This window comes from Capra hircus, chromosome 1 (genome assembly GCF_001704415.2).
Source record: "Capra hircus breed San Clemente chromosome 1, ASM170441v1, whole genome shotgun sequence".
In the NCBI taxonomy this organism is placed as follows: domain Eukaryota; kingdom Metazoa; phylum Chordata; class Mammalia; order Artiodactyla; family Bovidae; genus Capra; species Capra hircus.
In genome coordinates, this window is record NC_030808.1 from 121981228 (window position 1) to 121993409 (window position 12182).

General features: G+C 37.0%; 1 protein-coding gene across 2 annotated transcripts in view; it reads left to right on the plus strand.

The window, feature by feature from the left end:
- Positions 1–12182, plus strand: part of PLOD2 (procollagen-lysine,2-oxoglutarate 5-dioxygenase 2) — a 118859-nt gene that overhangs the window by 59189 nt on the left and 47488 nt on the right. For both annotated transcript variants that reach the window (XM_018049191.1, XM_018049202.1), the window contains exon 3: positions 350–486. In XM_018049191.1, coding sequence (XP_017904680.1) covers positions 350–486 — 137 coding nt within the window. The remainder of the gene's footprint in view (positions 1–349; positions 487–12182) is intronic.

The following is a 12182-nucleotide window of genomic DNA, read 5'->3' on the forward strand; positions in this document are numbered from 1 at the left end:
AAGTGATCTGGAAAGTTTCTTCATTTTCTTTCCTTTTCATTTCAGTCAGAATAAAGAGAAATAAGATGTGAGAAATACTTTCTGTGGCTTCCCTCACCAATTCCCAGCTTCCTTGGATTAGTGTCTACTTTTCATGTTAAAATTGAGAATGGCATTGTATGGGGTGGATAACATTAAAGAATTATGAACTGATCTAGGCATCAAGTTTTTTTTTCTGTCTAGCATCATGAGTGTAACATTTAAAGAGTGGTGCTATGTTATATTGTACAAGCTGTTGCTAACTTCCAGTGTTTATAACACTTCATAACCTGAGTTTTGCCCAGGGATAAAATGTTGTTTTGATTTATAGGTCCTTGGTCAAGGAGAAGAGTGGAGAGGTGGTGATGGAATTAATACAATCGGAGGGGGCCAAAAAGTGAGATTGATGAAAGAAGTCATGGAACATTATGCCAATCAAGAGGATCTGGTTGTCTTGTTTACTGAATGGTAAGAGAAACAACCTGTGGCTTTTTTTTTTTTTTTTTTTGGTCAATTGGTGCCATCCTTTTGGAAGACACTTTTTTTTTAATTTAAAACTAAAAAAATTTTTTTTTGACTGTGCTAGGTCTTAGTTGCAGCATGCAGATTCTTCATTGCAATGTATGGACTTCTCTTTATTTGCAGTGCATGGGCTTACTTGCCCTGGGACATGTGGGATCTTAGTCCTCTGATGAAGGATCTAATCCATGTCCCCTGTGTTGGACGGTGGATTCCTAACAAGTGGACTGCCAGTGAAGTCCCGAACATGTGGCTTTCTAAGTCTGTATTAAATTATTCTAAAAGAGTTGAAATTCACTCTTGCAGAATATATATTGAATTATTTTATTCACAATGAATCATTTTTTAAAAAGTAGATATTATTCATAATTATAAAACCATGGTCTGACATATTTAATTAATATAATCAAATTTGATGAGTTATAAATACCAATGGGAAGACAGGGCATAGGCTAAAATTTTTGTGAAATTCATGTCTTAACCCTGATTTGAGATAGAATAAAGATCATATTGAACCTTTATATTGAGAGAGTAACTCAGTGGATTCTGGTTGTCCAAGAGGAAATATATCATGTAAGGTATAAGTGAAAATTAAAAAAAAAAAACATGTTTAATAAGAAAGAAAAATCCTTCTAATATGTAAATATCTTTTCTTGTGCTAAATGTGGAGTGTCTGCTGTGTTTCCTCATCTTCTTCTCTGGTTTTTAATAATGTCAGGTTGTCATGAAGCAGTATTGGTAGACACCTTTTTCTCTACCATTTTCCCTACATTCTTTTTTATTTTTTGGTCATTGGTTATCATTTTAAATCTCCTTGCATTTTCCTCTTTAAGTTAGGGAAGTTTTTATATCTCTCCCTCAGTTTGAAAGTCCAAAACCACAAATTATTACAGATGAAAGTAAGAACGGTGCTTTTTATATAAATTTTAAATAAAGGCAGAAATTTTGAATTGAAAATAGACATACTGGAGTTCTGGTGCCATCAACACTTACAAATTTTGAAAGGTTCATATATTTGCATCTTTAGAATTTCCATATTGTCTCCCAGGAAAAAATAATGTTCTGCTTATAGTTACTTATTCTTGCAACATGAGATTGATGGTTAGCTTGTGTACCAAGAAGTTTTCTACAAAAGCTATTATATATATAATCTATCTATCTATCTATCTATCTATCTATCTATCTATCTATCTATAAAACCCTTAGGAAAATGGAGCAGGATGTTCATACTAACTGTTTGTATTAAACATTGAGTATGTTTGGTTTAAAATTACCAGCCATTTTGGTCAGCTTGAATTTGCCACATGTACGTTTTGATTTTGACTTGGAGGCAAATTCTGCTTGTAAAAGTTACCACATATGAGCCACTAGTGGTTTTGGGTTCCCAAACTTCTTTCTGCATTTTAGGAAGAACGCCTTTTCCTCACCCTTTGTTCCTTTATCAGACTAACCCTCCCATTTAAGGGAGCCCCTCATTTAAGATTTGAGCTTGGAAGAAACTGTTTTAGTTAGGGGCAATTGGTTTCTGATAAGAAAGGGACACTATGAGATATCTGAAGACTTCTTGAGGTTGCGTTTATTTATTTAGTTGATACTTTAAGACCCAGTATGACCAAAAGATAATAATAGACTTTTAATGGAAGGTCCAGTGTGTGCCAGACACTGTGTTTGGGATATGTCAGTGAACTGAGAATAAAATTTCTTGACAACTGCCTCTGTGAAAAGAGCCAGCTAACTGAAATCACGCGTGCCCATCTCCCCAAACTCTAGTCTAAGAAGCAGCAGTAACATTTTCTCTTTCATGACTCACCATATCTGTCTTCCTGGAGAAACCTAGGGATGATGAAACAGTAACAAAGATAAGAAGGATGGACAATTGGTACCACTTTAGAGCTCTTTTCTTTTATTTTTTCCTTAAAGACAATACCCTTTAAAAAATATTGTGGACAGGTGATCAGTACAGTTGAAATTGTGGGTAATCCAAGATCAGGGAGAAATGAATTTGACTCTAAGTTATTTGAAATAGGAAAACCATTTTGCAATAGAATTGTTAATCTCCTAATTAACCTCACTTCCAATTAAGGCTATAGTTCAGAATATACTCATTTTAGTAAATCAAACCAATTACTACTTGTTATGTGAGTTTTTAAGGACAATTTAACTGTACTAATTAGTTTTATGGAAATATAGGTCACTACTATATAAAAAAAATACCAAGATTTATGTAGTTAATAGTTTAAATAGTCTTTAAGAAAATAGCTTTGTTGAGATATGATTTATATACCTTGACATATGCTCACTTTAAGTGAAAATTTCAATAATTTTTATTAAATTTATAGAGTTGTGGAATTATTGTCACTGCTTAATTCTGGAACATTTCCCATATCTCAAAATGGTCCCTAGTGTTCATTGTGACAGGCTTTTGTGAATTAATTTGAAAGCAATCTTATAACATCACTTCCATGGGAATATGTATTCTAAACTGACTTTTGGATGAACATTTAAAATTAGAGACAGTGTTCATAAATATACTGTTAAGATTTACCATATTTAATTTAGATGTAAATAAATATTTAACAAGGGTTTGGGTTATTCTTAAAACAAAATGAACACTGAAACTCTTCATGTGAGAAAGTACCACAAACTTTTTTTTTTAAGTTACTTCACCCTGCAGTGTGTGTGTGTGTGTGTGTGTTTTATAGCAATTAAGATGCTTTGTGAAATTGACAATCTCCCCTTGATTTGAACAACTATCAGTATATATAATGGATTTGATGACTTTAACAGACTGGACAAAGTATGATGAGCTCTTTTGAAGTAGGCTCATAGAGATTTTGAGGACAAATATTATAACATGTGACTACCATTCTAGTTTTTTAAAAATTCAGTCTACCTTACTCCTACCATTATTTAGCAAGAGCTTATAAATTGCAAAGTCAATTCCTTTATCTCACCTCAAAGTCATAAAGTTAACTATCTTTAAGAAAATACTTCAATGAACCAAGGAGTTGCTATATACCAAAATCGTGGGGTAGATATTTTCAGAGAGGACATAATCATTTTGGTGAGTCCAGTAACCACCACCAAATATGCCTTTCAAATATTTCATATATTGGGATTCTTTCTGTAAAAAGCAACATCTGATTAATGACATTTACATTCAGTGCCACCACAAAATATAAATTTCACCCCACATCACAATCTGATTAGGAAATGGTTTGTTGATGTTGTGTGGAATAAGAGGAAGCAACACTTCAAAACATTGATTTTTTTTTTCTGATTTTTAGTCAGCTTATGAGGCACCCACTTAATTGCTTATTGAGCTTTCACCATTCCAGTTTGCTTCAAATGCTGAACAACTATAGAATGGTCTATGTTGAGTTCTTCAGCAACTTCCTGTGTAGTTTAAGAGGATCAGCTTCAATGATTCTCTCAATTGGTCGTTGTCATCTTCCAATGGCCTGACACTGAGCTCCTTGTCTTCAAAGCTCTCATCTCCTTTGAAAAACTTCTTGAACCACCACTGCACTATACATTCATTAGTGGTTCCTGGGCCAAATGCATTGTTTATGTTGTGAGTTGTCTCCATGCTTTATGACCCATTTTAAACTCAAATAACAAAATTACTTGAATTTGCTTTTCATCTCACATCATTTCCCTAGTCTGAAGTAAATATAAAATAAACAGCAAGTAATAAGTCTTTTGCAAAAAACTAAAGCTAGAAATGTGCATTCAAATGATGTATAACATAACCACATTTATTTAGAAAGACCAACCTAGATAGCATATTCAAAAGCAGAGACATTACTTTGCCAACAAATGTCCATCTAGTCAAGGCTATGGTTTTTCCAGTGGTCATGTATGGATGTGAGAGTTGGACTGTGAAGAAAGCTGAGTACCGAAGAATTGATGCTTTTGAACTGTGGTGTTGGAGAAGACTCTTGAGAATCCCTTGGACTGCAAGGAAATCAGTCCATTCTAAAGGAGATCAGTCCATTCTAAAGGAGATCCGTCCTGGGTGTTCTTCGGAAGGACTAATGCTAAAGCTGAAACTCCAATACTTTGGCCACCTCATGCGAAGAGTTGACTCATTGGAGAAGACTCTGATGCTGGGAGCGATTGGGGGCAGGAGGAGAAGGGGACAACAGAGGATGAGATGGCTGGATGGCATCACCGACTTGATGGACATGAGTTTGAGTGAACTCTGGGAGTTGGTGATGGACAGGGAGGCCTGGTGTGCTGCAATTCATGGGATCTCAAAAGCTGGACACAACTGAGTGACTGAACTGAACTGAACTTGCAGCTGACTAATACACATAGTTTATACAGAAGACAGAGTAAAATTTTTCTGAAAGCAAAGCTTTTTAAGATTGATGGCTGTAATTTTAACTAATTATGGCAGATTTATTTAATAGACTTCTTCTTGGCAATGAGGGCAGTTTAGGTTTGCAGACACAAAGAACCTAGTCATTAGCAATGGACAATATTTCATTAAATTAGTGAAGGAAAGCCAAACACAGAGGAGAAGGGGACGACTGAGGATGAGATGGCTAGATGGCATCACGGACTCGATGGACGTGAGTTTGAGTGAACTCCGGGAGATGGTGATGGACAGGGAGGCCTGGCGTGCTGCGATTCATGGGGTTGCAAAGAGTCGGACACGACTGAGCGACTGAACTGAACTGAACTGAGCTGAACTGACATGGTTTTTAATTTTTTCCCTTGTTTTTGAAGGAAAGGTTAAAATCTTTAGCTGTCACTTAAACATATTGCATTGCCTTCAGCCTCATCCATGATGTGAAATATGATTAGGAATTACATGGGAAATGAATGACTTAAAAAATTGTTCAGATATTCTTATTAGTGTTTACTGAGTGTATTAGTGGGTATGTTGGAATAAGGAAGAACCAGACTGTATTTAAAAGAAGGATTGGTTGTTTATATATAGCTAGATAAATGGTACTAATTTGTCTACTTTTTGTGTGTAGACATAAATAAGATTTTCCCCAAACCGGATTATCTACAAACCAGATTACCTACTCCTTGAATCTTTTTATTTTGAGTAAATATGTATTATTAAGCATCTGTTATTATATAAAATATGGTGCTAGCTGCCATGGCTGGATTGGTGGTGGCACAGGAGTTAACTGGGACAGAAATCTTGCCCTCTGGATAGGCTTTTCTATCCATAGCTTTGTATCTGTTTTCTGGAATAGCTACATAGTAATACTAATATTATATAATAATAATATAATATTACATAATAATATGTATATATTATTGTGTATAGTATATTGTATATACTATGTAGTGTTATTATATAATAATACTACATAATAATAATAATATTATAGCTACATAATAAATGCTGGGGATTGAAAAAAAGCTGCTTGCTTTCTTCACTGATTCAATGAATACTTAGTTGTGTGTGCACGTGTGTGTGTGCTGTCACTTCAGTCATTTCTGATTCTGTGTGACCCTATGGACCATAGCCTGCCAGGCTGCTCTGTTCATGGGATTCGCCAGGCAAGAATGCTGGAGTAGGTTGCCATGTCTTCCTCCAGAGGATCTTCCTGACCCAGGGATCAAGCCCGAGTCTCAGGTCTCCTGCGTCAGTAGGCAGGTTCTTTACCATACTTACTGCGCACTAAATATGTATCAGATTTGAAAGTTCTAATGTTGCAGAGATAAATTTAACTATCATTTAAAATTAGAGGGAGATTTTCATTTAATCATGTATTTTATTTTATTTTTAATTTTTATTTTTACTTTAGTTTACTTGACAATACTGTATTGGTTTTGCCATACATTGACATGAATCCACCACGGGTGTACATGCGTTCCCAAACATGAACCCCCCCCCCACCTCTCTCCCCAACATTTATTTTACAAGTAAAGGGACTGATGCAGAGGCACCAAGTGATGATAACTCGTGGTCCCACAGATAGCTAGCAGCTTGAGCAGCTTGAGGTCTTGCCACAGTGTCTCCTTGGCTGCCCTGCACCTCAGGACTTGGCTACTCTTAGGAAGCTGTCTGGACAAAATGACTCTCCACCTGGGCAGTGTCCTCATTTGACTCCTACCTCATCCCAGCCTCAGTAGGAATATTATATTCAGAAAATGAAATTATATACCATTACAAAAATCCTCCCAGTAATTGTTTCTAAAATAGTCCCTACTTTGTCCAAATTTATTCCTTCCCCTTCCTTCAAAATTCCTATGATAAATTTAATCATTTCTCTTGTGATTATTTTGTAATTTATTCCACAAGTTCAACTGAGTAGACATTTTCAACTGCTTTATGAAAATGAGGAGGGAGTGGTTCTATGGTATTGTTTTTAGCATCAATTATATGTGAAAAATATAGATATGTGTTTAAGATGAAGACATGATTAAAGAGAGAATTATCAGGTGTATTGCTTCTTGCATGCTTCATTAGAATTTAGTGAAAGTGAAAGTGAAGTCACTCAGTCGTGTCCGACTCTGCGACCCGTGGACTGTAGCCCACAAAGCTCCTCCATCCATGGGATTCTCCAGGCAAGAATATTGGAGTGGGTTGCCATTTCCTTAACTTTTGGCTTAAATTTATATCAGTGATGATGAATAAAGTGTGGGTTGGGGAGGAACAAATAAACAAGAGTAGGGAACACTTCTGTTGTTTTCCTCTGTGCCTCAGGGGAATAATACACAGATGAATACAGTGGTGTATTTGGCATGTGAAGGAAGACAGTGCAGTTTAGTATAATAGTCACTGTCAGCATGAAGTTCAGTTCAATTCAGTCGCTCAGTCGTGTCCAACTCTTTGCGACCCCCATGGACTGCAGCACGCCACTCTTCCCTGTCCATGACAAGTAGAAAATGAAACATTCAGTGGAAAAAGAGAGGAAAAGAGTTGTGGGGATTAAGAGGATGGAAATGATCTTTTCCATTTATGCTGCTCACGTAGAGGTTTGTAGGGGAAGTGAGATTTGGATGAGGGTGAGTTGTTTGGATCTGACTGGAAAAAGATGTGCTAAGCTGATGAAACATCAGATTAAAGACATGAAAGAGATCGAATAATTCAGTGTGACTTCAGAACATGTTATTTAATAGAAAATTAATGTGAATCTGATTCATTTAGACTTTATTTTACAGGCCAGAGTTTGGTAAGCTGTAGTCTGGCCCAGGCTCTTTTCTGTAAATACTTTTGTTGTAGCACAAGTGTGCTCAATTATTTACAAATTGCCTATGGCCGCCTTGTACCACAAAGGCAGAGTTGAGTCATCCAGCAGAGACCGTATTGCCCTCAAAGCCTAATTTTCTCTAAAAGGCTAGATAGTAAATACTTGCTGAGTCCCACTTTAGACCATAGTTCTGATCCAGTCAAGGGACTGATCCAGTCAAGGGACTGGCACAGAAAGGTTTTCAGGAGAGTTTGTCAGATGGTGCTTATTGGAGGGGATGGGTGATGGGGAACCTTATAAGATTTTTGAATTAATCTAGTCCAGTGTGTTTTAGTGGGAGTGGAGAGGCTTTAAATTTTAAATAGATTAAGTAGATGGAATCAATGGGTTCTGGAGAAAGATTTGATGAGAGAGGCCATGGAAAGGGAAGAGGCAGGGCTGAATGAAGTATTTTCAGCTTGAGTGACTGTATGGTTGATGGTGCCACAGAAACAGGGAACACAGAAGGACAAATGCTTGTAAAAGTTTCAATGACCTGTCTGAGATAGAACACTGACGTGTCTGGTAGAGGACTCAGCATGACCACATAAGGTGAAAACCTTATGGTTTTTGCAGGACCCAGGAATATTTACCACAGTGAACTGTGGAAAGTTTTATCTTATTCTTCACATTTAAATGTATCAAATTCCTATGAGCATTATTTTTATGACTGTTGTGGGCATTTTTTAAAAAGTTTGACCTTTTGGGTTAATGTGACTAAAGTCATTTTAAGTAGAAAAACTTTCTTGCCCTTTAAAATGTTTTAAAGTGGTTCAAAAAAACTTTTCTAAAGTACTTCAACACAGAAATAGCAATGCTACTAGAATGGAATGAGAAAGTTCCAGCAACCTTAAATTTTTATTCAAAGTCAAATCCTTGCTTGAATTATGTGAAGAGAACTTTTGACTTTTACATTTTGATCTACAGTAATTGCTTTTTGTTATAAAGGTAATGCCTACTTATAAAATTTTTAAATCATCAGAGTACAAGTAGCCCACAACTCCTCAGTTTCAAGCTGTTGACTTTTGTTAATAATTTGAGATATACTGTGGAGATATTAAGTCCTTCACTGGTGTTACAAAGACACAATAATCATTTGCCAACTGTACATTTATAACTTCGAATACATGATATTTGCTGTTGTTTAGTTTCTAACTTGTGTCTAACTCTTTTGCAACTCCATGGCCTGTAGCCCGCCAGGCTCCTCCATCCATGGAATTTCCCAGGCAAGAATATTGAAGTGGGTTGCCATGGCCTTCTCCAGGGGATCTTGCCAACCCAGGGATAAAATCTGTGTTTCCTGCATTGGCAGGCAGATTCTGTACCTTTGAGCCACCAGGAAAGTTCGAATGCATAATGCTACGTGCGAAATATCTGAATCGGTTTGGTCCAAGTCTTCAATCATATGATTCTCTGACATAATGAGCTCTTTTTATCCATCTCTCCAGACAATTTATTGGGTCCTGTGCCTCAGAGGGTTTGGTTTATTTGCCTTACCTCTCAGGGCTTAGTTACCCTGGTAACTGGTCTTATAAAGCTAGTTTTATTTCCTAATCTTCAGTATTTAAAAAAGAAAATTATATCAGCAACTAGTAGTCTTGAAGAAAGTACCCTTGAGAGAAAAAATAGGGTTATCTCACAAGGCAGAAATCTGAAGTGGTCATACTTATGAAATCAGCTGTACTCCTGCCTGGAGAATCCCATGGGAGCCTGGTGGGCTGCAGTCCATGGGGTCGCTGAGGGTCGGACATGACTGAGTGAGTTCACTTTCACTTTTCACTTTCATGCATTGGAGAAGGAAATGGCAACCCACTCCAGTGTTCTTGCCTGGAGAATCCCAGGGACAGGGTGCCTGGTGGGCTGCCGTCTATGGGGTTGCACAGAGTCAGACATGACTGAAGCGACCTAGCAGCAGCAGTACTTATTTATAAGAAAAAGAGAAACTTGAGATATTTATATAAATACTTTGTGAAGTCAGATTAATTCAGTTTTTTAAATAAACATGGAGGGGAGTTGGCTTGAGGTTTTAGTCAGAACAAATTTATTCTGATTTAAAATTTATCTTAAAATGTGTATTTGGCTAAAAATAAATTATTTAAAACTACAGACATGTGTAAATTTAAAAGTAAGTTTTTGTCCTACCTCTCATTTTTTCAGGTCCCTTTCTTATAGTAACAAAAATGTTAATTTTTTAAACTTTTTTGAAAGATTATTATGGGGTTAATTTTTAATTTTTGTAGCAATATCTTGATGAGAAATAAGCACTACTTTCCCCATCATTTTATGCTTAAAGGAACAGAAGCATAAAGAGTTTGTTACTAACTTTCCTATGGTTACTCAGATGGCAAGTGATAGAGCTGGAATTGGAATTAGAAACCCATCTGTTAGACTTCAGATTGTGCAAACTGAATCATTTTATATTATTAACAGTATTAGAATTTTTCTACCCATTGATCTTAAAAGGAAGAAAAACTTAAATGCCAAATATGCATATATACAGTTTCGATATATACAGTTTATGTGTTCCCTCTACTTCCCTTAGAGCAGTTTGTTTTGTAAATTTCTGGAAGGAAGGGGACACTTCTCCCTTTAAACATTTGTTTCCATCACAGTTATCAGTAAACTGGCCTTTCAGAATGACTCTCACTAAGGAATCCTTTTGCTTATAAGACCAATTGGTATACAGCAAGACTATTAGGTGGAGAAGGCAATGGCACCCCACTCCAGTACTCTTGCCTGGAAAAATCCCAGGGACAGCAGAGCCTGGTAGGCTGCCGTCTATGGGGTCTCACAGAGTCGGACACGACTGAAGCGACTTGGCAGCATGCATACACACACACACACACACACACACACACACACACACACACACACATATGTAGCTAGATAGATATGTTTTAATTTTGAAGTTTTTTTTGGTAACAAAAAGCAATGAAAAAATTTTAGAATGAAAAAAAATGGTATAGTTCTCTGAATTCAACTTTACTTTTACTAATTTTTAAAAATTGCCTAGGCATAATTACTAAGTTTAGTTTCACATTCAGTTCAGTTCAGTTCAGTCGCTCAGTCGTGTCCGACTATTTGCGACCCCATGAATCGCAGCACACCAGGCCTCCCTGTCCATCACCAACTCCCGGAGTTCACTCAGATTCACGTCCATCGAGTCAGGTGATGCCATCCAGCCATGTCATCCTCTGTCGTCCCCTTCTCCTCCTGCCCCCAATCCCTCCCAGCATCAGAGTCTTTTCCAATGAGTTAACTCTTCACATGAGGTGGCCAAAGTACTGGAGTTTCACATTAGCAACATTTTAATCTTTTTTTTTTTTTTTAAAGATTCAGAAGTGGACTATCTGGTGGGGGCGAGTATGTCAAGGAATTTTTGCTTGTAAAGTCTGGTTCACCATGAAAGGGAAAGAGGAATCAGAGGGTAGGCAGCTTCCTTTTTAAAGCCCAGGACTTGGAGGTTGCATGAACATACCGGTTCTACTCAAATTTCACTGGAGTGGATTGCCATTTCCTTCTCCAGGGAATCTTCCTGACCCAGAGATTGAATCCATGTCCCCTGCATCGCCTGCATTGGCAGACAGATTCTTTATCAGCTGAGCCACAGGGGAAGCCCAAATTCATGTACAGAAAGTTATTGAATGTTGCCTGATACATACTACTATGTTAGCATATTAACAAACTCAAGAGCAAGTTTGGCAAAGTGTGTGTAACAGCCTCCTTGCTTCCCAATTCAGATATCATAGCAGGGGCTTCCTTGGTGGTCCAGTGGTTAAGACTCTGCACTTCCACTGCAGTGGGCATGGGTTTGGTTCCTGGTGGGGGAACTAAGATCCTGCATGTAGCATGGTATGGCCAAAAATAAAACCAACAACGTCCCCAATCCTTCTTGCTGGTACCCCCTTCCTGCCTCTGCACCACTCCAGGTATCACAGAAGTGCATTTGGACTATTGGCTATTAGGAAGACCTGGTGCTGAATTAGAGAGCATTTGTGTACTCTTTTTGTTAGCCACCTGGGATGGCAAGTCATGAAATTATCATCTTTGGAAATCGCTGGTTTTGTTAAAAAAAGATGAAGAAGAATTTGTGGTTGTAGCAAGAACAGAGCACTTATTGCAGAGAGGAAACAGATAGTGTGTGTCACATTTCATATTATAAGTCATTGTGATTCTCTGGATGAACTGTGGGCAATACAATCATCAGAAAATCAATGAAACTATAAATTTAATTTTTTACATTTTTAAATATATTGAACTTTAAAAAGATACACATGTCTGTATGCATTTAGTTTAGGATTTCAGGCTAAATAGTGGTTCAAATTTACATTTATATTGATAACATTTAGTAGGTGGAAACATTTTGTCAAAGGTAAGGAAATCTGCAGAAATTATTATAGATGAGTACAAATTAGAAAGAAACATTAGGCAGTTACAATGGCA